Source organism: Saccopteryx bilineata, chromosome 5 (assembly GCF_036850765.1).
Source record: "Saccopteryx bilineata isolate mSacBil1 chromosome 5, mSacBil1_pri_phased_curated, whole genome shotgun sequence".
NCBI lineage: Eukaryota > Metazoa > Chordata > Mammalia > Chiroptera > Emballonuridae > Saccopteryx > Saccopteryx bilineata.
Genome location: NC_089494.1, coordinates 235,513,651 through 235,541,306, shown reverse-complemented (window position 1 = coordinate 235,541,306; position 27,656 = coordinate 235,513,651). Strand labels below are relative to the sequence as shown.

Below are 27,656 nucleotides of genomic sequence, written 5' to 3'. Positions count from 1 at the left end.
CTCTGGTAACTACTATTCTACCCTGTTACTATGAGTTTGGCTTTTTAAATTTTTTATTTTATAGATTCTACATATAACTGAGATCATGCAATATTTGTCCTTTTGTGTCTGGCTTATGAACTTCAGCTTCATCCATGTTGTCACGAATGGCAGAATTTTCTTTTTTTTTTAAGGCTCAATAATATTCCATTGTGTGTGTGTGTGTGTGTATGTGTATGTGCGTATGTGTGTGTGTACACATAGCATCTAATAGATTAATATTTGTGTATATAGACAAATTATACATAATATATAAATATGCATGTATAAAATATATAGATTCTATGTGTGTATATGTATAATATAAATAATATATCTATAGATACATAATATAAATAATATATGCATATTTATATCTGTATATCTCCCATTTTCTTTATCCATCGACATTTAGTTTTTTTCCTTATCTTGGCTATTGTGAATAGCGCTTCAACGAACATGAGGAATGCAAATATCTCTTTGAGATACTGATTTTGTTTCATATATATATATATGTATATATATTTAGAAGTGAGATTGCTGTATCATATGGTTAGTTCTATTTTTAATTTTTTGATGAACCTCCATACCTCTTTCCATAGTGACTATACCAATATATATTTCCATCGTGAATGCACAAAGCTCTCTTTTCTCCACATCCTCACCAACACTTGTTATTCGTTGACTTTTTGATAATAGCCATTCCCAAGAGATATGAGGTAGTATCTCATTGTAGTTTTCATTCTCTGATGATTAGTGATGCTGAGCATCTTTTCATATACTTTTACCACTTGTGTATCTGCTTTGAAAAATGTCTATTCCGGTCCTTTCTCACTTTTTTTCTTTTTTTGCTATTAAGTTGTGAGAGTTCCTTATATATTTTGGATATCAGCCCCTTATAAAATACATGATTTGCAAATACTTTATCCTGTCCTGTAGACTGACCTTTCATTTTGTTAACTGTTTCCTTTGCTGTGCAGAAACTTCTTAGTTTGATGTAGTCCCATTTGTTTATTTTGCTTTTGGTGTCAAATCTAAAAATCATTGCCAAGACCAGTGCTGAGGAGATTTCCTCCCTGTTTTCTTCTAGAGTTTTACAGTTTCAGATCTTACATTTACATCTTTCCTCCATTCAGACATTGATTTTTGTGTATAGTGTAAGATAGGAATCCAATTTCATTCTTTTGACTATAGATGTCCAGTTTTCCCAGCACCATTTATTGAAGAAACTATCCTTTACCATTTGTATTCTTGCCACCTTTGTCAAAAATAGTTAACCATAAAAGTGTAGGTTGATTTCTGGCCTCTCTCTTCCATTGATCTAAGTGTCTGTTTTTATACTAGTACCATACTATTTTGATTACTATAGCATGGTAATATAGGTTGAAGCCAGAAAATGTCTCCAGCTTTGTTTTATTTTTTTTCTTTCTCAAGATTGCTTTATCCATCTGGGATCTTTGGTCATTTTAGGGTTCTTTTTTCTAAGTCTGTGAAAAATACCATTGGAATTTTGATAAGGATTGCACTGAATCTATAGATTGTTTTGAATAGTTTGAATATTTTAACAATATTAATTTGTCCAATCCATGAACACAATATATTTTTCCATTTATTGGTGCTTTCTTCAATTTTTTTCATCAACGTTTTATAGTTTCAGTGTATAGATTTTCCACCTCCGTTGCTAAATTTATTACTAAATATTTTATTCCTTTTGATGCTATTGTAAATGAGATTGTTTTCTTAATTTCTTTTTCAGATATTTGTATATTGATTTTATGTTCTTAAAATTTACTTAATTCATTTACTTATTTTAACAGTCTTGTGTGTATGTGTGCACAGAGTATTGAGTTTTCCCTATATAAGATCATATCATTTACAAACAAACTATTTTACTTCTTCCTTTCTAATTTGGATGCCATTTATTTCTTTTTCTTGCCTAATAGCTCTTGCCAGGACTTCCAGTACTCTGTTAAATAGCAATGTGAGAGTGGGCACCCTAGTCTTGTTCCTGATTTTAGAGAAAAAGCTTCCAGCTTTTCAACATTGAGTATGATGTTCATTATGAGCTTGTAATATTTAGGTACATTCTTCTATACCTAATTTGTTGAGAGTTTTTACATGAAAGGGTATTGAATTTTGTCAGATGTCTTTTCTGCATCTTTTGAGATGATCATATGACTTTTATCTTTCATTTTATTAATATAATGTCACACATTTATTGATTTGCATTTGTTGTATCATTCTTCGATTCTTGCATAGAGTTTTATTTTTTTTAAAAAATGTAATTACCGTTTCCATCAATGCATTAAATTTGAAGGGCTTTTATTTTGGTTATTTGAAAGACAAATTTTGATTTGTGGGTAAAATGCATCTACTTATGAGAGATCAATAAACCCATAGCTTTCTGAGATCCCATGGAAATGGTTTATAAAATATTTAATATTGCCTTTCTGAAACTAATTTTGGTGTTTATCTTAAAATCTTTTAAAGTTTATAAAATATTTCATACACATTTTAAAAAATTCAACTTTGGCTCTTTACAATAAAACACTATTACTAGCAAACATGATAGTCATTAACTTGTCCTTTTTGGTGGTTGAGATGCATTTTAAAAAGTGTTTAATTCAATTTTCATTTAGTTTTATAAAGCAAATGCTATAATATCAATGGGAGAATTTTGGAATTCACTTTGGAGTCAGTTGGCTCCCAACTAAAGATAAAGTTAAATTGATTCTATGTATTTTGTGTGTGTGTGTGTGTGTGTGTGTGTGTGTGTGTGTGTAACAGGGACAGAGAGAGAGAGAGAGAGACAGATAGGGACAGACAGACAGGAAGGGAGAGAGTAAGAAGCATCAATTCTTTGTTGCAGCACCTTAGTTTTCATTGATTGCTTTCTCATATGTGCCTTGACTGGTGGGCTACAGCAGACAAAGACCTCTGTCTCAAGCCAGCGACTTTGGGCTCAAGCTGGTGAGCCTTGCTCAAACCAGATGAGCCCGTGCTCAAGCCAGCAACCTCAGAGTTTCAAACCTGGGTCCTTCACATCCCAGTCTGATGCTCTATCTATTGCACCACTGCCTGGTCAGGCTGATTCTATGTATTTTTGATTGCAGAAGCAGTATGCGATCATTGTAGAACATTTTGAAATACATAAAATACATTTGAAAAGAAAATTCATCTAAAATTTAAGCACATTAAAAATTATCATTATTAGCATTTTAATATGTCTTTTTATATACATTTTTACATAAGTATTAACAGGAATACTTGTGTATTGATATAGTGTACCAATACATAAAATCTTATATATGCAGGCATCATGTTGTATATACAGTTTACATTTTTAAATTAACATTAGATAAAATGTATTTTCACATATCATTGACTATTGTTCAACACCTTTTTATGACTGCATGATATGTCCTTTTTTGGATATCCAGTAGTAATTCACTCAACCATTCCTTAATTGTTGGACATTTAGGTTGTTCCAAATTCTTTTAATGTTATAAATTCCATCAAACATAAAGATGATACAATTGAGGTAATACTGAAGGAGAGGAACACAAGCATGAAACTGGTAACTGAGGTACTGCTGAGAGAGATGAACACGATGGCAATGTGCCATAGGAATTAGAAAGCAAGATCCAAACCAGAGAGACCCCTTAGTGGAAGAACAGGGAGTAAAGGGAAAATTCAACCCTAGCTTTAAAAACATCAAGGAAGAGATGAATATGAAAACTATTGTGTTAGTCAGTTGATATGAGTGTTGGCTTGAGCACAAAGGTTGCTGGTTTGAATCCCGGTCAGGGCATATACAGAAACAGATCAATGTCCCCCCCCCCCCCTCTCTCTCTCTTTCTCTCTCTCATTCTCTTCCTCTCTTCCTCCCTCTCCCCCTCCCTGTCCTCTTTCTCTAAAATCAATAAATAATAAAAACTATTGTGTTAGAACCTTGGCAAGTCTTGGAAAATGATAGGCATTCATGAGGTTTGAATTGAGCAATATTTCAAAGTATAATTTGTGTGATAGGGAAAATTAATGCCATAAACAGAAATCATCAAATTTGGAAGAGAGGCTTATTTAAGGGTAACATATAGCAGTTGAAGGTGAGCCATTTACCATGACAATGATGATAGGTCAGCTGAACTGAAGCTTTGATGGACTCTAGGGGTTAGAGATGAAAGTACAAGTCATAAATGGATAAGGAGCATAATGGTGAACCCATGGAAATAATTGGTACATTTGAGCATGATTCAGCACAGAGGGAGGAAAATAGTTGAAGATTTTAGGAGTGATCCATATGTTTATGAAGAGAAAAGGAGGCCGTGGTCAGGTGGCTCAGTGAATAAAGCATTGTCCCAGTGTGCTGAGGTCACAGGTTTGATCCCCAATCAGGACACGAATGAGAAGCAATCAGTATGTACACAACTAAATGGAACAAAATCTTTCTCTCTTTCTCTCCCTCTCTCAAATCAATAGAAAAAATATTTTTTAAAAACAAAATGAATAAGAACGAGTAAGAGAAAAGTTGAGAGAGAGAAGGAATGAATGAGAAAATGCAAACCCAGGTAATAGAGTTGTTGAGAACCCAGGAAGGAAGAGACTATCAAGGATAAATTCCAGACACACAAAGGCTGCGGATTTGATCCCCGGTCAGGGCACATACAAGAATCAAGTAATGAATATATCTATCCTTATTCCCTCTCTGAAATCAATAAAATTTTTTTTAAAAAAACCAGAAGAATAAATTCCACAATACTAACAGCCACAAGCATCTATGTTGAAGGCAAACTACTGAGAGGCTACTTGTAAGCTTAACAACAAAAAATGTTCCCCACTGGTAATATGACCCTAAGCCAACTTTAAAGGCCTTTGGGAGCAAGTGGGTGGTAACTATAATTTTGAAAATTTGGTAGTGAAAGGATGTGCATCAGCAGCAGTCAGAGGAGGGGAGGGTGCTGCCACGCCAGCACCTCTGTCCTCCTGCATAGCCACCTCCTGCCCGCAAAGCGGCCTGGGAAATAGAAGAGAATGGGGTCATACAGGCAGCTTGCCTTGTTGGCTTAAATATTACTATCTGAAAGGAAGAAGAAAAAGATCCTTTACCTTTTAGAACCTTCAAAGGGATTATTTATTCAAGCGAGGATAAAAATCTTTTTTTCAGGCAACCACTGAGGAAATTGAACTGAACAGTCAAGATGAGAACGATGGTGGAAGACCAGAAAAAGGGAATACAGAACTCGCCTCGTCAGGTGTGTTTCCTAACAGACTAGTAAATCAGGATAAGTGAAGGTATAATGGAAACAGTCAAGAGCTTTTCCTATCTGAGCGACAGAAAGGGAATCAGCCTCTAAAATTGGTGGGGGTGTGCTGCCACCTCGAGGCCACTTGGGGAAATTTCTGACTACGATTTATCTGGCTCTAGAAGTTTGCTTTGTTTTGTGTTTTGGAAAGTGTATCTCTATCATCATAAATATTCCCCAAATATTTTAACACATAGTAACAGAAATGGATAGGCATATATATATATATATATATATATATATATATATTCCCCAAAATAGACACTGAAGTAATAAAGCTGGTGAATAGATAGATAGTTTGGAAGAAGAAATGCCATGAATGTGGACAGTGAGCATGACTAGGGACCTAATGTTTCCTGAATTAATGTTTGTCAATATTTATCACACATTTCTTCTTTTGATAAAAATAGAAACCTCTTAACCTTTTCTAATTCCAAATTATTTTTAAATGGCATGTTAGAATAAGTTAAATGTCATTACCGAAAAGTTCAAGCTAGACCAGTGGTTCCCAACTCCCAGGCCGCGGACCGATCCCTGTCCATGGGCCATTTGGTACCGGTCCGCAGAGAAAGAATAAATAATTTACATTATTTCCGTTTTATTTATATTTAAGTCTGAACGATGTTTTATTTTTTTAAAAATGATTAGATTCCCTCTGTTACATCCGTCTAAGACTCACTCTTGACGCTTGTCTCGGTCACGTGATACATTTATCCATCCCACCCTAAAGGCCAGTCCGTGAAAATATTTTCTGACATTAAACCGATCCATGGCCCAAACAAGATTGGGGACCACTGAGCTAGACTGCACCTCCTCATCTTGATACGCCCCCTCAGATGGTGACTTTTACACCCAGCTCTGGAGTGCACCTGATTCTTCTCTATATATCAAAGACCACTCTGTCTTCAACGCATTGTGCGTACCATGCCATCCTTACCACACTGAAACGCAAGAGGAACACTGAAATACATACAGCAGGAAGAGTCAGGCTGCCACGCAGTCGTCTGGATGGAAATTATCTGGCGATGTTCGTCCATCCAGCTCACCTATTGTACTGTTTCGCTTCAGCATTTGTTTCATGGAGTGTTATTCATAGGTACACTCTGGCTCTTATTCAGAACCTAAGTTTTTCATGGTGCGATTCTTTGATGTGTCTTAGGTTGTTTGATCATTTTCTAATGTCATGGAAGAGCCTAGAGAATTCTGGCGTCTTTGGGTTTTTTTTATACGTCTCATCACGCGGTAATCAGTTTCTTCCGTGTGTCTGAAGGAAACTCCATTACAGAGCCACAGCACTTTACCAGCACGGTGACTCGATCCAGCCCGACCGTGGCCTTGGTGGAGCTCTCCTCCAGCCCCCAGCTGAAGAATGACGTGCCAGAGGACAAAGAGCAGAGGAAGCCGGAGAACGAAATGAGTGGGAAGGTGGAGTTGGTGCTGTCCCAAAAGGTGAGCTACCGAGTGGATTAAAGCGGCCCAGTTTACGTCCGTGTGGCTCCGTGCGGCCGCTGGGCAGTGCTGCGGTGCTTCTTGAGAACGAAGAGTTATTTTCTTGTCTCATCCTTTTTCTATCATTCATCTGTAGTTCTTCTAAATACAAATATACTACATGTTTATTGTAAATAATTGACATACATATAGAAAGATAAATGTATTAGTCCACTTGGGCTGCTATGACAGACTACCAGGAACTACGTGGCGTATAAACAACAAATTTATTTCTCATAGTTCTGGAGGCTGGGAAGTCCAAGATCAAGACAGATTTGGTGTCTGGTGAAAAGCCACCTTCTAGTTCACAGAGGGCCACCTCCTCACTGTGTCATCACTTGACAGAAGGGACAAGTGAGCCCTCTGGGGTCTCTTTCATAAAGGCACTAATCCCATTCATAAGGGTTCTGCCGTCATGATCTAATCACCTACCAAAGCCCCTACCCTTCTAATAGCATCACCTTGGGGCTTAGGATTTCATTATATGAATTTAGGGGGCACAAACATTCAGTCTATAGCTACATATTTTTAAAATTTATAGTGATGTATACATAAACATGTTAATAAATTTATCAAGTAATGTATACATTTATTTTAAATGACTTAAATAAACAAACATAGACATAGAACAAGAATGGGAAAAATAACTGAAACCTACCTCTGTACTGTATTAGTAATAAATGGTGTATATATATATATATATATATATATATATTCTTTCCACATCTTTTTTTTTTTTTACATTTTTCCAAATATATATTTCTTTATTTTAAATTTTTGGAATAGATAATACATATATCTTATAAAAAATATTTTAAAATATAAAAGTTACTCATTGAGAATTGTCTTTCACTCCTGAGCACTCCTCAGATACAATCTCTAGTTTCTGGTGCCTCCTTCTAGTGATATTTTATGTATTTACAAACATAAATATGTAGGACTGTCCTGCACACCTTGTTTTATACAACTGGAATTGTATTTTGGGGTTTTTTTTGTACTTAATGTATTTTGGAGATTGCTTCAGGTCAGTAATAATGATAGTTTGCACATACATGATACTAACCATGTGTCAGGCAATGTTTTTTTTTTTATAAATAAATTTTTATTTTAATGGGGTGACATCAATAAATCAGGGTACATACATTCAAAGAAAACATTTCCAGGTTATCTTGTCATTTAGTTCTGTTGCATACCCATCTTTTATATTTTATTTTAAACAGTTTTTCATTATGAATAATATTATGTATTTTTTCAATGTGATATGCACGTAAGGTGTAAAGCTTTGCAGTCGGGTGTGGGCTGTTGTGTGTGAGTGTGCTTGTTTTCAGCTTACTAACGGTTCTCTCTCCCACAGTTAGCTATTTGGTGGCCGCATACCTCTGACGCCTCTGGATTTGAATAACAAGGGAACTAGAAACTTATTATGTATGATGGGTTTTAACATCTTGTTTTTATTCAGTTCCTTTCTAGTTTGGAGTCTCGTCCTCTTCACAGTACTTTGGTTTGTTTTCAGGCACAGAGCCTGAAAGTCTTCATCTTTTATACCTATTGTTCTCAGCCTTGGTTACCCTTTAGAATTTAAAAATATACCAAGCACACTCCGATCAAATAAGTCAGAATTTCTGAGGGCAGGGCCCAGGCATCAGTATTTTTAAAAAGCTTCCCAGGTGATGCTAATAGGCCGCCACAATAAAGAACCCCCGACTGCAGGTGCACTTACTACATATAGTGCTATTTCAACTTTAAGAATGAACCCTAAATTTGGATTTGACTTGAGAGTGGAAAACTTAAGCGCTTCTACATCGGGTTCACCTCTGAGTCAGTCAGCCAGCGTGAACTGTGCGCTTGCTCTGTACTGGGCACTGTGTTGGGCAGGGGTCCCCAAACTTTTTACACAGGGGGCCAGTTCACTGTCACTCAGACCGTTGGAGGGCCGGACTATAAAAGAAACTATGAACAAATCCCTGTGCACACTGCACATATCTTATTTTAAAGTAAAAAAACAAAACAGGAACAAATACAATATTTAAAATAAAGAACAAGTAAATTTAAGTCAACAAACTGACCAGTATTTCAATGGGAACTATGCTCCTCTCACTGACCACCAATGAAAGAGGTGCCCCTTCTGGAAGTGCAGTGGGGGCCGGATAAATGGCCTCAGGGGGGCCGTAAGCGGCCCGTGGGCCGTAGTTTGGGGACCCCTGGTGTTGGGCACTGTGTTGGACACCAGAGAGGCAGCAGTGAGCAGGGCCCACCCCTGGCCTGGGGAGCGGAGAGTGCCGTGTGCTGTGCAGAGCTCACAAAGGCCACTGCCCTGATTGATGCCTTTTGGAAATTTTAAACTCTACCTATTCCCTTCTTTTTACTCCTTTTTTCTTATTTTATTTTGTGACAGAGACAGAGAGAGGGACAGATAGGGACAGACAGGGAGGGAGAGAGGTAAGAAGCATCAATTCTTGGTTGTGGCACCTTAGTTGTTCATCGATTGCTTTATCATATGTGCCTTGACCGGGGAGCTACAGCAGACCGAGAGACCCATTGCTCAAGCCAGTGACCTTGGGTCCAAGCTGGTGAGCCTTGCTGAAACCAGATGAGCCTGCGCTCAAGCTGGCGACCTTGGGGTTTCAAACCTGGGTCCTCCGCGTCCCGGTCCATGCTCTCCCCACTGCGCCACCACCTGCTCAGGCTAGCGATTCCCTATTTTTATACCTAGAGCAGGGGTCAGGAACCTATGGCTCGTGATCCAGATGTGGCTCTTTTGATGGCTGCATCTGGCTCGCAGACAAATCTTTAGTAAAAAAAATATATTGTTAAAAATATAAAACATTCTCATGTATTACAATCCATTGGTTCCTACTGCTCATGTTCATGGTTGTGGGTGGCTGGAGCCAATCACAGTTGTCCTCCAGGACAACACAAATTTTTATTGGATAATGCATAACGTACACGGGTCGTTGTATGACTCTCACGGAATTACATTTTAAAATATGTGGTGTTCATGGCTCTCTCAGCCAAAAAGGTTCCCGACCCCTAACCTAGAGAATTAGAGAGTGGTCTGGAGGTCTGAAAAGAGGAACTAAACTAGGAAAAAACATTGGGGATAGGCAGGATTTCCTATCCCCAATGATACAGCCCTGTTCCTCATTCAGATCTTTGCTCAGAGTCTACTGATTTTTATTTTAGACATTGGTTTGGTAATCTGGTCTTTCAGCAATCAATTGATTAGAAACAACAAATCAGAAAGAGGCTGAGAAACAAAATTCAGATTGGGAAGAAACAAAATAAAATTAGCAATAACAAGAAAATTCTATTTTTACAAAGCAAACATAAGAATTTGTAAAGACTATAATTCCAGGACTGTTTACCATAGGACAGGTAATCTTACATAACTCAAAAATCTAAGGGCATCATTGCTATGGCGCTGTTTGATCATGGCTGTCTATAATAATGCTTCTGTGTCAAGAGGCTAAGTATATTATCTTTAATGTACTTTGCACAAGTTTTTTGGGGAGGCCTATGTCATGTCTAGAAGGTAATATTACTTACATTACTTTATACTATTTAGCACTGACATAGTAAGATATCTTTTTTATCTTAATGGAACATCTCACATGCACATATTATAAATTCAATGTTCTATAGTACTAGGAAGAGAATATGTGATTGATCTTCAAGAAAGTGAAACAGAATGATGTATAATCACAAAGATGGAATACTATTTTCTGGGTTTGGAGAAAAGTGATCATCAAATTTCTATGCTTGCATTTGTTTTCTCCACATTAAAGTAAAAAAGCATTGAAGGGGGGTAAGAAAATGGTGAAATTCTTTATTTAAAAGTGAAATGGTTGGGCCCTGGCCTCTGCCTCAGCTGCAACAGAGCAACGCCCCAGATGGGCAGAGCATCGCCCCCTGGTGGACATGCCAGGTGGATCCTGGTCGGGCGCGTGAGGGAGTCTGACTGCCTCCCGGCTTCTAACTTGGGAAAAATACCAAAAAAAAAAAAAAAAGAAGGTGAAATGTCTGGGCATCTTGACTTATGTAATAGCTATGGATTCTTTCATTTTATTTCTCCTGCATGTTTATTAATAGGCCATGTTTATGTCTGTTGCTTTTGATCCAGGTGATAAAGCCAAAATCTCCAGAGCCAGAAGCAACCCTGACATTTCCACTTCTGGACAAAATGCCTGAAAGCAACCAGTTACATTTGCCAAATCTCAATTCTCAAGGTAAAGAGAAGGAAATGTTTTATTTTTGTTCTGCATGCTCTACTGGGCCCACCTGTAGTGAAATATTCTTTAATTTGAAGGAAGATTACTTCCTTTATGGTGATGTTCCTTTAGCCATGGGGTTTGCCAGAGTCCATGGCGGCTGAATTAATAATTTCACAATAGAATTCTGGGGCTGCATTCTTTATGGGGCCCAGATGCCAGGACCATTTTGTCGGCCAGGCACTATAAGCATGATAAGGCTTACACAAGTGTTTAATACCTTACAATAATCTTATAGGCTCTAAAATGTAAAAATAAAAATTAAATTAAAGAACAATAACTAACAAAAAGTTTATCATCTTAATATTGTATCAACTTCATTAATTATAAGTTATCTAGTCTTTACAAAATATCCACTTGTCAAGGATTTTTATTTATTTATTTTAATTTTTTTTCCATTGATTTGAGAGTAAGGGAGAGAGAGATTGGGAAGGAGGGAACAGAGAAAAAGAGAGAGAAGCATCAACCCATTGTTTCACTTAGTTGTGTACTCATTGATTGCTTCTCATATATGCACTGACCAGGGGTCAAACCTGTGACCTTTGGCACACCGGGTGGATGCTTTATCCACTAAGACACCCAGCTAGGGCCCACTAGACTGTGATTTTAGGACAAAGTTAGACTTTCTTACTTCATAATAATTACTGGGTGTGCACTGAGAAATCATTCACAATCATAGATTACTTATAATTCACAATCATGAATTACTTATAACCAAAACTTTAATCTTCCCAAAAGTTTGTATAACAAGAATAGACATGTATATACATATAATACACATAGATATATACAGATATAGGCTGAGTATATATTTTAATATGTTTCATATGTTTGCCATAATGTGTGGAGGGTTGACCTCTAAAAATATAGCAGTTTAGGGCCTATGGAGGTTTTAAAATGGCACTGGCCACTGCCCGCTACCCAAGTACCCTTTAGGACATGTATAGGTTGTGAATTCACCTCTGTACTCTTCAAGAGCCCAACTTGAATCCCTTTATCCAGATGAGAAACTGAGGTGCCCACAGCCACCCCAGAAAGAGCCTTAGGGGTGTGAACAGTGGGGGATGGGTCACGAGGGGTCTATGATCTTCACAACAGAGCACTGGGCTTTACTGGTGTGAGTCCTCTCCCTACATAAGAAAACAGCTCGAGTTCGGGAAGCAAGAACTGTAAAGTTTCTTGATATACTTTTCCCACTACGTTTTATAGATTTATCAGTCCAGGCAGAGAGAGGATGGTACAAGTGCACTGTGGCTGGGGATTTACATATTTTTACTTTCCTTTATAAGAATGGTCAGCTCTTGCCTGACCAGGCAGTGGCACAGTGGATGGAGCATTGGACTGGGATGTGGAGGACCCAGGTTTGAGACCCCAAGGTCGCCAGTTTGAGCGCAGGCTCATCTGGTTTGAGCATAGCTCACCAATTTGGACCCAGGGTCACTGGCTCGAGCAAGGGGTTACTCGATCTGCTGAAGGCCCACAGTCAGGGCACATATGAGAAAGCAATCAATGAACAACTAAGGTGTTGCAGGGAAAAACTGACGATTGATGCTTCTCATCTCTCTCCGTTCCTGTCTGTCTGTCCCTGTCTATCCCTCTCTCTGACTCTCTCTGTCTCTGTAAAAAAAAGAAGAAGAAGAAGAAGAAAGAATGGTCAGCTCTTTGGGGCAGAATCTGAGTTGGTTTCATTAATCTTTTGGCTGGAGATAAGTTGGCCTCTCTCTGCATAACAGGAAGTACTTGGGAAGGAATTAAATTGATACAGACCCTGATGATTGTTAATTTCTTAATGTAGAAAAAAGTTTAATGCTGTCTTCAAAACATTTGTTTTAAATTTATAATTCCTACTGTCCTGAAGGGAATTGTCAAAAATAGTCCTATAACTGGGCCAGCAATTGGTCATATTAAACAAATTTAAATTCTGCCCTATTTCTTGCACTTTGTAATTGTGTAGATAAGTAATAGAGAGAGGAAATAAATATTTTAAGCCATATTAATTAGTTTTGTTGTTTCATATATTTTTATGTTCCATTTTCTGTTGTAAGGCATTATGATTGTAAAATGTGCTGTTGAATAAGGGGCTTTTCTTTATGCTATATTTCAATTGAGTGATTAAAAAATAAAATTTAGTAGCACTAGAGCATTTCTAAACTTATTCTTCAGAATAGAATTATGTTCGGCATATACCTGCTCCATACTCTCTCTGGTTGATGGAGGCTGTAATTACAGCTGCAGGCTCTGGAGACAGGGCACCCAGGTTCAAAGTCTTACTCATCTAGTTCTCACCTGTGCGACCTTACTCACTAAGTTTTCCATAATCTAAATCACCACTTGTAAACTGGAGAGAATAATAGTACCAACCTCATAGGGTTATAGGAAGAATGAAATGAGATAAACAACAACAAAAAAAAGTGTTTAACACAATACCTGGCTCAGAATAAGCACTAATAGCATAATTGTAGTTACAAAATAGTAGCAATAGAAGTATAAAACTATTCTTAAAGGCTTTCCTGAAAATAAACGTGTTTATATTGCAGAGATAGGGCGTTAAGCAGTCGTTTGCAAACACAGGTCTAACCCAGGGACTATGCGGGGTGGGTCAAAGCACCCCGCGGCCCCTCCCCGCCCCCCGCCCCCCGCCCCCCGCAGTGTCGCACGGAGTAGGTCAGGGCTGGGATGGGTCAAAGCACCCGCGGCCCCGCCCCGCCCCCCGCAGTGTCGCACGGAGTAGGTCTGGGCTGGGATGGGTCAAAGCACCCGCGGCCCCGCCCCGCCCCCCGCAGTGTCGCACGGAGTAGGTCAGGGCTGGGACGGGTCAAAGCACCCCGCGGCCCCTCCCCGCCCCCCGCAGTGTCGCACGGAGTAGGTCAGGGCTGGGACGGGTCAAAGCACCCCGCGGCCCCTCCCCGCCCCCCGCAGTGTCGCACGGAGTAGGTCAGGGCTGGGATGGGTCAAAGCACCCCGCGGCCCCTCCCCGCCCCCCGCAGTGTCGCACGGAGTAGGTCAGGGCTGGGATGGGTCAAAGCACCCGCGGCCCCGCCCCGCCCCCTGCAGTGTCGCACGGAGTAGGTCTGGGCTGGCGCCACAGTACTTGCGTTTCTAACAAGTTCCCAAAGGGATACTGATGCTGCAGACCCAGGACCATACCCTGAAAACCAGTGACTAAAATATGGGTTTAAATTTCACTCCAAAGACATGGCTGGATAGATAGAAAAACAATGAGACCTGTTTGGTGTGTAGAAATTTTTATCTTTCAAGAAGCAAGGGCCTCTAGTAAATATAACATTAAAATATATGGTTTTTCTTTAACTGGAAGGACAGGGAAAGTATAGCACTTTGCCTAGATATAAGAAGTCAGTGGACCTTTCAGTGACTAGTCCGAGGTCGCCTATCAAGTCCAAAGGAGCTATAGCGTTAGGACTGGGAATCCTGGAGCCATACCTGACACCCCCTCCCCCAGACAGTGCCATCTCCCCCATTTCCATGAAGTCATCTGTTCGGAGACTGACCTCCCAGGCCACTGAAGATCTGGTGGGCCCTAATGGCCTTTCGCAGTCTTGTCTGACACACACACACATGCATAAATAGTCTTTAAGTACTCTGAAAACCTTCATGAGATACACTTAAAGATGACGAATTTCCTTTTCTCAACTGCCTCCCAACAGTAGAAAGACATTTCAGATTGGTGTGTCAGGAAAATATGTGCACATTTTAAAAACGGATGTCTTTATTTGCGTTGAGAAATGATGACAGACAGGGGCAGCGCCCGTCCAAGGGCGCAGACGAGCTACTGTGTCCGCCGGGAGCCCTCTCGTGGTGGACAGACGTACACATCCTTCAGTTACACACACGTGCGGCTTCTGCCCCAGACTTCCATTCATAACCTTTGTAAAGTGTAGAAAGTAATCGAATGCATCTTGGCTGTCTTTTATATTTTGCTAGCGTTCTCCATAAGCACTGTTTACGGTGCATTTTGCCCTTCCGTAGCGTATCATCTTACTTTGAGATTCAACATTTTAACAATATCACCATTAAGTATGAGCCTAGGAGATTCCACCTAACACCAGAGGACAAGAGCATGAACGGTCTTGTTTGTGTCTGCAGGTTTTTGTATGAGTTTCATTGGGATACTTTATGCCTTAGATTTCGTTCCCTCTCGGTTCTTGTGTAGACACACCTGGACTTGGGAGCATATGGTCCTGTGCAACTGTCACCCCGTTTTCATGATTTTTCTCTTTGTTCTGTTCTGCCATCTGATCTAGAGTCGCCTGGCACTGCCAGCGTTCCGCTGAGAGTTCAGAACTCTTGGCGACGTGCCCAGTTTTTCTCCCAGTCAGGTAAAGCGCGTACTGGCTAGCTGCATTTCTTTCATGCAAAAATCCATGTGGCGGGCAACCAATAATATCTGGTATTTTTCTTTATTCCTGACTTCAGAAAAAAAAAAATGCTTGCTTCTGGCACACAGTTAGCAAAGAGCTAGTTCTTTGATATCAGTACCAGTGATACTAAAATTGGGGGGAAATTTACAGACTTTTACTTTGATTTTGAAAATCCAAAGAAATAATATTCGCCTCTTTATTGTCTTCTTTTTTTTTTTTTTAAACAAAGATTAGAAGCGTTTACCAGGAACGTGGTTCTCTTGTTAACTGTGTCACTCTCTTGACTCCCTGGGAGACATCGGGCCTCTCTCTGTGTGATACTTCTCCATGTCAGACAGTGAGGGAACTGTCAATCAAGCCAGAATGCGAGGCGCATTGAAAACCAGCACTAGTAGGAATAGAGTTTGCTTCCTATAGTCTAGTGCTTGGTGCTAACTGATGTGATCAATCATATTACACTGGTCGTGACTACTTTTGGTGATGGGTACCGACTGCTTCAGAGGTCTGCTTTATTAAGGTCTTCTAATGCTCTTGGCTTACAAAAAAAAAATTGGTTGAATCTGACATAGGAACCATCCACCACTGAGAGGATCAAAGAGAAGTTCAGTAAGAAGCTACTCACAGTGATCTCTCTTTCTTTTTTTTCTGTACAGTGGATTCTCCAAGCAGTGAAAAGTCACCTATAACTACACCTGTAAGTAACTCATTTTAAGGAATAAAATCATGCACTTAGTGTCATTTTAATTGATAGGGCATTTGATTTTGCTTAAAGAGGATTTAATTTTAAAAATGAGCTTCAAACACTTGATTGTAAAAGAATAATTGAAAGTCATATGTAATGCTGCCGTGTGAATTATGCAGATATGGGTTGTGATTATGTAGAGTCATGATCGGGAAACAAATCAATAAGTGAGTCCGAAAAGTGAAACCTAAAAGAAGCAATTAAAATGCAAGTGACAATAAGAATTAGTATTGAAATATGTAATTTCTGTAAGCGTGCAAAATTATTTTTTGTTAAATGAGGACAATATTTCAACATAGTGCATGTTGTCCACAGGGCCCAGCCCGGACTCTTTCTAGGACACCCCAGCCGTCTTTGCTGTAACCCATGTCACAGTCAGAATCTTGAGACACAATCACCATACATTCGGTCTTGAATTTTTTATTTCAATGAAATTAAAAAAAAAGCATTTGCTAATTAAAATGTCAAATGACAGGTGACACTGTCAAATTCTATGCCGCTCAGTCTCATCTGAACACTCTGGGCAGACCTGATCTCCTCTAAGCTGGCCGTCTCCATGCTGAGGCTGCCCCTTAGTTCACCCTCTGCAGTTCCCACCAGGTGTGTCGAATCCTCTGTGCTCAACCAACAGTGGCACAGAACCCCTGGGGTGAGGCTGCATGGTCACTCTTATGCTTTTGATTCCACATTTACCATAGTTAAATCCCCATGGATAAGATGCACCCTTTTTCAAAAAATTTGGGGTATAAAACTGGGTGCATCTTATACAGTGGTCATAGATTTCTTTTTACTTGTGTTTCCGCTATTTTGTGCCTGTTTTTGCGCTCATTGTTGAAGACAGTGATCTGTCATCAGACACAGATGAGGACAAGCTAATGGATGGGAGTTTTGACAGTGGTGAGGAGTTATATGAATTTTATGATGAATAAAACTTGAGTTCAATAACTATGTAATACATTTTTTTTTCAAATTTTGGACCTCAAAATTAAGGTGTGTCTTATACATGGGAGCGTCTTAAACATGGGGAAATATAGTACTAACAATATGTATGACCCTGAAGGTGTTACATACTGTAACTTCATAACTTCTCTGAATCTTGTCTTCCCTGACTGTACAATGACATAATAACACCTTCCTTTCAGGGAGTTGGGAACCATAATTGAAATAACTATTCGGAAGCCCCTAGCACAGTACCCAATACCTGAACAAATCTTCCCTAATGCCTAATTCAAGAGACCCACCATTGCCAATGCCAATTCTTATCTGTCAGTAAATTGCTTCACTTTGGGAATCCCTAAGTACCTGTGCAGAACGGAGAAGGGACCCATCTATCACATAACCTGCAATATCTCCAGGCACATTCCAGAACTAGCAACCGTCTGTGGAGGCTCCTCTCAGCCAGTAGTGGGAATCTTGGGAATCTTGAGCTTCCTGGGAAGCCAAGGACAACCACGGGGGATGGGAACCCCCAGAAGGACCCCAGAGCTGGTATTCAGGGCACAGATCTGAAGGGTACACCCTAACCCATTGATTTCCATTTTAAATTACATGGGAACCACAATGTCACATTGTTCTTGTACCCCCTGGGCAGGCTTAGAGAGGAAGAGCACCCCACAAAGATACATTCTTATATCTGTTTATGGAAAATAGAACAAGAAGGAGAAAAATTACTGACCTATATAAATGAATTCTCTGAAAATACCCACCCAAATTTAAAAGTCTTTCAACGATAAATAGGTCTTCATATAATAGAAAAGTAAAAGAAATTTTAAAAATAAACAAGAAGCTTAAAGAGGAAGTAAGCATTTGATTCTGCTGACCTCAATAGATTCAGGCCAGTTTTGGTCAGAGTTGGAGTGGCCTTAAGTTAGAGCGTCAGGGTCTGTGAAGGAGGAAGAGAAGGGAGATGCATTATCCAGCATGAAGTCCATTCATTTATTCAGCAACATTTGTCAAAGGCCTAAAAATGCAAGGTCGTGGCATACTTAGGGGGATGAAGGGCCCCCCTGCCCTTGAGGAACCCCTAAGCCAAAGGAAGGCACAGAACTGAAAAAAGGTAAATTATAGAACAGGCTGGGCTGAACGCTCTCTATCCTGACTTTCGCTGGCACTGTTTATATCTCTTTTATGTTCCTTTCCCGCTGTCTTCTGGCAATCATTTATATATTTGGTCACCCCCTTCCCTGCCCCCCCACCTGTGCTCCGTTAGTGGTCAGCTCCCCGGTTCTGACCCCTTGCTCCTCTTGGTATCCCCACCTGGCCCGTAGTAAGTGCTCAGCAAAGACTGCCAAGGAGCATGATTGCTGTTCCTTCCCTCTTGTTTACCACGCTAGTGTCTTCCTCTGAAAATGTTCATTTTTTCCCTCTCTTGCATTTTAGCAAAAATACTGTATTTTCTTCCAAGCTCAGTCCTCCTACCTCAACACCTCCCCCTCCTATCCGCTTACTCCTTATTTGACTTGTTCTTGTGATTGCCACCTGGAAACATCTGAAAATTAAATAATTTCTAATTATTTCTTTTATTTTCCTACCGGTAGATTTCCCCCCATTGGGCCCCTTATGACTTTATTCACATAACACACCCCTTTCCCTCCCAACACAAAGAAGGGCCGTGCGCCTGAGGTTTTGAACATTTCAACTGCTTGAAAGTCTTTGGAAAATGCCGGATGGAGCCAACATCCAACATTATTCATTCAGTAGAATTTTCCTTCTGGGATTCACATTTGGATGATATTTTCTGGTCACCCAAGGAAATTTAAAAAACTTTGGATTATATCCTATTAATAGTTCACACACACACACACACACACACACACCGGTGTAACTGGTCAGAGCCTTAGTATGCTGATGTGCCGTGTGGCCCCCGAGTGGCATTCAGGAAGCACATTTCCCCACCTCACCGCCCTCCTGTCTTTGGCTCTTTGTGACCATCCCAACCATTTGCAGGACCACAGCCACAGTCCCAACTGAGGCCCACGTTGCATATGTCCAAATATATTAAAAGTTATAAATAGTTATAAAGATATAAGCCCTGGCCTGTTGGCTCAGTGGTAGAGCATCAGCCTGGCGTGCGGGGGACCCGGGTTCGATTCCTGGCCAGGGCACACAGGAGAAGCACACAGGAGCGCCATTCTCCACCCCTCCCCCTCTCCTTCCTCTCTGTCTCTCTCTTCCCCTCCCGCAGCCAAGGCTCCATTGGAGCAAAGACGGCCCGGGCGCTGGGGATGGCTCCTTGGCCTCTGCCCCAGACGCTAGAGTGGCTCTGGTCGTGGCAGAGCGACGCCCCGGAGGGGCAGAGTATCGCCCCCTGGTGGGCAGAGCATCGCCCCTGGTGGGCGTGCCAGGTGGATCCCAGTCGGGAGCATGCAGGAGTCTGTCTGACTGTCTCTCCCTGTTTCCAGCTTCAAAATAAAGGGGGAAAAAAATAGTTATAAAGATATAAATCCAGCAACACCCATGGGCTCGCCTGCATTCTCAGCCTGGCAACGCTTCCCCGGGCCAGCCAGCCGAGGAGACATGCTCCTGTGTAGTCCTGAAGATTTGTGAGGGGCAGGGCAGGGCAGAATGTGAGATCGCCCAGGGCAGAATGTTAGGCAATAACCAGACCCATTTGTTGGACAGGACAGACTGTGTCCAGCTACCCAGGCAGCAAGGATGGGGAGGTTCTGCTTTCTACCCACCTCGCCCCAGACTCTCTGCTTTCTCATAACCTCCCCCACCCTCACCTCACTCACTGTTCCCTTCCAGATCCCTAAGCAGTTGTAAATGTGTCCTAAAATTACCCCATCGGAGGGAAAGGAGGAAGGACAGTTATCGGCAACCTGGTTTGCCTCAGCACCTACCCTGGGTGATGGGGGAGGCCAAGTTAGACACAGCAGCCCCCCTTTCGCTGGTCTCCCAGGAGCCAGCTGTGATTTCTCTCCTCCTGGACCTTCTCATCCCCCCTGCCCCCCGCAGTGGCCTGGGTGCCCGCTTTGACTTGTGCATTATTCTCCCATTATTTCCGTTCACTGACTTGGTTCCCAAACTCACCAAAACCTTCCTTAAGGCCCAGTCTGGATAGCATTGTCCTGATACGCCAAGGTTGTGGGTTTGATCCCTAGTCAGGGCACATACAAGAATCAGCCAATGAATACACAACCAAGTGGAACAAAAATATGATCTTTCTCTCTCTCTCATATCAATCAATAAATTAAAAAAAAAAGTTCTTAAAAGACAAAAAATATCTCTGGATTTAAATGTTTGTTATGTGGGTCCCAGGGCAGAGCCTTCCCGTTGCCTGAATCTCAAATAGTGCCGGTGGGCAGTGGTGAGTTAATAACCCACTTTGGAAAGGCTGGTGTGGAAAAGCAGGGTCAAGATTACGTATTTCTGCTACGCAGCAAACATCACATCTTCCAAAGTGCAGTTCTGCTGAAATAAGCATTCCCATTTGGTTGAACCCAGGATCAATATGCAGAATGAGCATGTTACGTTCCGGAGCGTGAATACATTTAAGAAATCACTTCGTAAAGAAATGAAGCAAAAGGCTGCCCGTGCCAGGGGCTAATTACTTCATGTTTTCATTAGCTCCAGAAAGGTTCGCGGAATCCCATCAGCCTCTTGGAAGTAAACCAAAGAGGGACTAGGATTTAAAAGTGGTGGCTGCCAACCACGGGGACCTTTAGCTATACGAAGGCTCTGCTTCTGCGTGTCCATCTGAGTGCCAGCCCGTAGACTGACTGTGGCCCTCGCCCCGGCCGGGCCTTGAGGACACGGCTCAGTTCTGATCATGTTTTTATTTCCTAAGCAGTTTAAGTGCTGGGCATGGGACCCGGAAGAGGAGCGCAGGCGGCAGGAAAAATGGCAACAGGAGCAGGAACGTTTGCTCCAGGTAGGACGACTGGGTTTGCTGCCCTTGTTCTAGAGGGTGCTCTCTTATTTTCTGCCGTGGTAAATAGATTTTTAGTACAGGAAGTACTTGGAGTCTAATTCTTCTCAGAAGTCAAGGGGTCTGTTAGTTCACCTTGTGTCCATGTACCATAATGTCCTGTATCCAATTCCTCCTACCCAGAGGTTACACTGATGAACACAAGGAAAAAGCATTTCACTTAAAAAAATTTTTAAGAGCCTGCAAATATTGAGAAAGGGCCAACTCGGGCATTCATCACCTCCTTAGTTGCCAATCAAATCCCAGTCCCAGTAGCAGTGCGGATGAATTGTCGAAAGCTCTTTGAAAGCATACGTGTGAAATAAAATCTGGCCTGGCTCTTGTTTCTTAAGGAGAATATTTTTTGCTCCATCTTTGAGTAAAAGCTGCTATTTTCAATTCTAGAAACATTCTGGGAGTGAAGGTATCGTGTCCCTACTTGTTTCATGCCACTTTTGTGCAGTAACAGGGCTTCAAAAAGTAACCTAATAACCGTTAGAAACTAACCTATGCTGAGTACTTGGGATGTACCAGGCACTGTGGTTGGTGTTTGAACATATTTTATCTAATTTATTCTCATCAAACTCTTCAAAATATGTCCTAATAGCCCCAGTTTGCAATTGAATAAACTAAAACTCAGTGAAGTTAAATTAATTACCCAAGATCACACAGCTAACAAGGGTTGAGCCTGGTTTCAAATCCAAGTCTGGCTGACCTTAAAAGTCATGTTCTTTCCACTATTCCCCAATAGTACTGATTTTACCCCAAAGAATCATAACAAAAGGGATATTTAATCTCATTAATTTTGATTAACTTCTGCAGCTGTGTAGAAAGCCATGCTTAATGCAAGTTTATTTTACTTTTTAAAAATACTGTATCTTTAAAAAAAAAATACTGTATCTTTTTTGTGCCCTGGCCAGATAGCTCAGTTGGTTAGAGCAGTGGTCCCTAACCCCCGGGCCGCGGACCAGTACCGGTCCATGGGCCATTTGGTACCGGTCTGCAGAGAAAGAATAAATAACTTACATTTTTTTCTGTTTTATTTATATTTAAGTCTGAACGATGTTTTATTTTTCAAAAATGACCAGATTCCCTCTGTTACATCCATCTAAGACTCACTCTTGACGCTTGTCTCGGTCACGTGATACATTTATCTGTCCCACCCTGAAGGCCGGTCCGTGAAAATATTTTCTGACATTAAACTGGTCCGTGGCCCAAAAAAGGTTGGGAACCACTGGGTTAGAGCACAATTCCAAAGCTCAGAGGTTGCTGGTTCAATCCTGGGTCAGGGCACCTACAGGAACAGCTCCATGTTCCTATCTCTCTCTCTCTCGCTCTCTCTCTCTCTCCCTTCCTCTCTCGCTAAAATCAATCACTAAAAATACAATATATTTTGTTCTAATTCTTTTGGCTTAATTCCCAGGGGCAGGGGAGCAAGAATCAGTTTAGGTAGCTAACCAATTATAGTATATCTTTAGGTCTGTCAGTTAAATTTCACACTTTCCAGAACTGCATAGACATAAATCTTTAATATCAAAATGTTAGTGAGAAGTGGATTCAGCAAAGCCCCAGAGCTGTTGGGACTTGGAGGTCCTCTGGGGGACCCCGGACCAGCCCTGGCATCTGCTGTTCTCTTGGAACTCAGGTGCCCACTTCCCAGCTAAGTGGCGAGCAGTCGAGAGTCAGTGATTCCGGCGCAAAGACAACAGGCGAGTGTTTCTACCAGCCTGGCATTCTGTCTGTTGCACTCTGAGAGGTGACCGTGGTTACAGCTGCTAGTGTGTGGCTTGTTCCTGTCCCACCAAACTGTTACCCAGTGTGGTGACGTGGTGGGCTGGGGGCTTTGGGGAACAGCATTTGTGGGGAAGAAGGGAGGGATGCAGATGTACATTTTCACTCCCTGCCTTACCTATATCCTCTTGGTGAGGGGAGCCGGTTATGTGAGCTTCTAGAACCGATAAAGTTAAAATGATTTGCTTGTTTTTCAGCTTTTGTGGCTATTTTGAGGCCCTTTTTCCTCTATTCTGAAAAGCCTCTGAAGTCCCTCTCCAAAACTTCACAATATTAGGTTTTGATAACAACATTTTTACCTGGAATGAACAGCCTGCCGTGGGTTGACCAGCCATGGTTTTGCCCGAGCATGCTTAACAACACCGGCTCTAGACAACCCCAGCGGAGCCCTCTGTCCTAAGATAATGTGTTACCAGGCAAGATGTGGAGGAGGACATCGGTGCCTTCCCCAGGAAGATAAAAGCGCAGACTTGTGTTAGCCCCAGAGATGGCATTGACAATAATCAGTCTAAAGTATTTGACTGTGTTGTGCACCTGGTGATTCCTTTGTCTCTGTCACATCAGGGATGCCACTCCCAAGGCACCCAGGTGTCAGCTCCCATTTCAGGCGTAGACTTGAGTGTCCATTTATCCACTTGTTCCAGTCAGCAGGAAGGAGCTCCAGTCACATATCTAAAGCTGTTTTTATTTAGACTATTTTATATATATATATTTTTTGCCCCAGAAGTAGTGACTAGTGTTATGTTATTTTTGGAAACAATAATGGCAGTTCGACTATTGAAGGCTTTTAATGGGCTGTTTAGAAGCTACTCTTAATTCAGAAGTTACTTAAGCCAGGGAGATTCCAGTTTGGTAAAATGACTATAAGCAAAGAGTAATTCCGCTACTCAGTTAATTATCATCTTGTCCACTTTGGACCTTAATGCACGTTTTGTTTGTTTATTTATTGGTTTGTTTGTTTTTTACCTTTATTAAACTCTCCCAGCAGCAAGAAATATTTCTAACAGTGGAATGACAAAACCCATCTCTGAAAGGCTCCGTAAAAAGCAAACTATTGGTTTAGCCTGCCTCCTAGGACAAAACCCAAGTGAAGGAAGATTGTAGAATCCTTTCATCCTTCCATTTTTGTCTCTGTCAGTAAGCAGATGTCTACTCATATATCTGAAAGACAATTCTATAAAACAACAGTAGAAAATACAGGGTGGGGCAAAAGTAGCTTTACAGTTGTGAGTATACAAAATAGTTTATTTTTGTATTATTACTTATTAATTATTGTATTATTTCCCATATGGACAACTGTAAACCTACTTTTGCCCACCCTGCACTGTTCTCCCTTGGATTTTAGGTTCCTGACATGTTTGAGTATCACAAAATAGTATTCCCCTTGTGCTGCATGAATGGATTAGAATCAGGATGTCACAGCAAGAAAGTAGTCTCTCAACACATGGTACAGGGTGGTTTAGCGTGGGGAGTCCCGATGGCGTGTGCCGTGGGCAGTTCAGAACAGTCTCTGGCAATTCTGTCGCAGGAGAGATACCAGAAGGAGCAGGACAAGCTGAAGGAAGAGTGGGAAAAGGCCCAAAAGGAGGTGGAAGAGGAAGAACGCAGATACTATGAAGAGGTAGGAAATTCCCAAGAAGAAATTTGACCTTGTGGTCCTATTTCCTCGAAGTCTATCAGTACTTTTTGTGTCTGTGATCTGTGAGTGCCGGTGGCTGTGTCTGGCTGTCTTTGCTCACAACAGAGCCATCACCATCCTTAAGAAAGCCGTACCCTCTAGAGGCTAAAAGACCACGGTTCCCCCATAGTTGAGTCACAGTCAAGGGAGACAAAATAATTTTATCTGATCTCTAGTCAAAGAGTCAGATTGTTAATTTATCTTAGACAGATGATACCAAAGTATCAATTTATTTATTAGTATGTTTGTTTGAGAAAGCATGTTTAGTAGTTGGTTTTATGAGTATAATTTTGGTATCAAGGCCAGGTGAATCCTTACCACTACACTCACTACAGGTTAGGATGCTAGTACCCTGTAGTGAATGCAGGGCTAAGGGATGGTGGGGAGAAATATTTGGTTTCATGTGTTTCATTTTTTTTAGATGAGCAACCCAGACCACAGTAGAGCATTTGAAGGGAGCTGCATTTTATGTATATTATCTAAAACGAGTTTATGATTAATATTATCATGACTTTTATCTCCAGTAATATTTTTTTACATAATCCAATCCCTATAGCATTTCTAATAAGGCTTTTTGAATCTCAGGAACTAATTAATTTGTAAAGATTTCTTCTGTTAAATGCTGATTTCTGAAGCATCGCCCATAAAGAGTGTTATCTGATTTGCATGCTTTTAGAAAGTAAGACCTTTTTTAACTCCCTGTTTATTCACACATGATCCTGATGTCTTTTTTTCTAAAGTTCCTTAATGAAATTTTTCTCGACAAATATGATATTTGACTTTTCCCCCTTTCATTAATTCCCGCCCTTCCTCTTAGGAACGCAAAATAATCGAAGACACTGTGGTCCCGTTTACTATTTCCTCCACGTCAGCAGACCAGCTGTCCACATCCTCCTCTGTGACTGACGGCAGTGGAACAGTGGTGAGATCATGGAGTGAAAGCAATTTGTGCAATAAATAAACCTAAATATATAGATATACAAAACCACATGGCCAAGTTTCCCACAAGTTGACACTCAGTACTGGCTATTTCCCTAGAATCATGTCAGCTACTACACGGCCACTGTACTCCATGGTAGTGTCTACACGGCCACTGTACTCCATGGTAGTGTCTACACGGCCACTGTACTCCATGGTAGTGTCTACACGGCCACTGTACTCCATGGTAGTGTCTACACGGCCACTGTACTCCATGGTAGTGTCTACACGGCCACTGTACTCCATGGTAGTGTCTACACGGCCACTGTACTCCATGGTAGTGTCTACACGGCCACTGTACTCCATGGTAGTGTCTACACGGCCACTGTACTCCATGGTAGTGTCTACACGGCCATTGTACTCCATGGTAGGGTCACCACCACGGCCAAATCCGAGAGTGATTTCTTGAGGAGCAGTACAGTCATTACTGAAGCTGGATTTGCCCACACAAGCTGGCAACCAAAGTCTCTATGCACTGGCTGGCACAGTCCTGACTCGTGAGCCATGTGCTGCAGTATACTTCTGACTGCCCATCATTTATTCATTCAACAGGCATAGATTTGCACCGGGTGGTAGCAGCATGATGCCAACAGCAGGCTCTCCACCAGTATACATTAAAGTTGCTTCTAACCCATTCTTAAAATTTCCCACGAAATTTATGTGTCTTCAAGAGCTGGAGGGAGCCCAGAAAGGCTGGTTTACCTCCATATTCTCCAAATAAGGCCATGGAGGTAGTGGACAGAAGTCATACCAAGCACCAGATAGTCCATAATCTGCATTTAAAAAACCATAACCAATGGGCACTAAAAATCCACTTATCCTTAAATGAGCAGTTCTATGACTATTTAATTTTGAAAGGTGGGTTTTTTAACCAATTCCCTTTTACGATAACTTTTGAGAGAGATCCAGATTACACATTTATTTTAAATTGTTAGAACTTGGTTACTATTGAGTTAATTTGAACAACTATTCTTTAAATTGTAGGCAATGTGATTGAAAAATAAAAGCTTCGACTATCCCACAGCCAGAGATTCGTGTTTTCCAGTGGGTTTAAAGGTTATATTTAAGATTATCCTTGTTAGCCCTGGCTGGGTAGCTCAGTTGGTTAGAGCATTGTCCTAATAAGCCAGTTCGACCTCCAGTCAGGGCACATCCAAGAATCACCCAATGAATGCATAATTAAGTGGAATAACAAATCAGTATTTCCCTCTCCCTGCACCCCTGTTCCTTCCTCACTCTCTAAAATAATTTTTTAAAATAAATGATTATCCCTGTTTTTCCTATTAGAATAAAACGGACCTGGAAAACTGTCATGAAGAAGAACAAGAGAAAAGACAGAAGAAACCATTCCAGGGGGACAGCAAGGACGTGTTGCTTAGGACTCGGGAAAGTGCTCCCCTGGAGGAGATGGGCAGGTAGGACATGCCAGGGTCCCTCTAAGTGCGCTAACCTCCTCGGCCTGTTCTCTCCCAGGAAGACTACTCATTGCTAATGCAAATCATATTCGGCTTTGAAATGATCATTCCAGTAATACATTACATATTGCTTGAACACATTCTAATAACTCTGATGTCAGTATCCTTCTGCTATTGAATATAAATAGCCCTCATTTTAAATAGGCAAAACCTTTTTTAAGTAAGGGGAGACAGTATAGATCAGAAAAGGAACATGTGGTCAATTCAAAGCCCCAAACCTAAACTTCGCTCACTTGAAATGGTTGGTGTGTTGGAGAGATAGAGGTTAAAATGATGCTCTGGGGGTCCCACCCGCTGGGGCTTTACTAGGGACCTGCACTTTGCCATTGGTATCCTCTGAGCTGTGAGAAGCCATGTTTACTCTGTGTGATAATATAAGAAATGACCAACAAATCAATTGGTTGTGGGTCATCACCCCACACATGGGTTCCAGTCTCTTCCATGGGATATCAGAACAGGGCACCCAGAAATCCCTGCCACATTCAGAGCTAGCTCAGACAGGAGCAGAATCTGGTTGTAGCCATGGGCTATAGAGATTTTCCTGCTGCTGCCCCTCACCTAACATAGATGGGACCCACAGAAACCTATAAGGCTCTGCCACCTGCAGGTTCTTTATGAAACAGGTGT

At 41.1% G+C, this 27,656-nt stretch overlaps 1 protein-coding gene across 36 annotated transcripts in view; it reads left to right on the top strand.

Annotated features, from left to right (window-relative positions):
• LIMCH1 (LIM and calponin homology domains 1) overlaps nt 1-27,656 on the top strand; it is a 335,363-nt gene that overhangs the window by 292,718 nt on the left and 14,989 nt on the right. For 13 of the 36 annotated variants that reach the window (XM_066233763.1, XM_066233758.1, XM_066233761.1 and 10 more), the window contains 8 exons: nt 5,183-5,270; nt 6,592-6,770; nt 10,930-11,035; nt 16,110-16,150; nt 20,991-21,071; nt 24,427-24,519; nt 25,394-25,498; nt 26,842-26,969. In XM_066233763.1, coding sequence (XP_066089860.1) covers nt 5,183-5,270; nt 6,592-6,770; nt 10,930-11,035; nt 16,110-16,150; nt 20,991-21,071; nt 24,427-24,519; nt 25,394-25,498; nt 26,842-26,969 — 821 coding nt within the window. Of the gene's footprint in view, nt 1-5,182; nt 5,271-6,591; nt 6,771-10,929; nt 11,036-15,339; nt 15,415-16,109; nt 16,151-20,987; nt 21,072-24,426; nt 24,520-25,393; nt 25,499-26,841; nt 26,970-27,656 lie in introns of all 36 variants that reach the window. The other 23 variants (XM_066233748.1, XM_066233753.1, XM_066233740.1 and 20 more) reach the window with 5 other exon arrangements.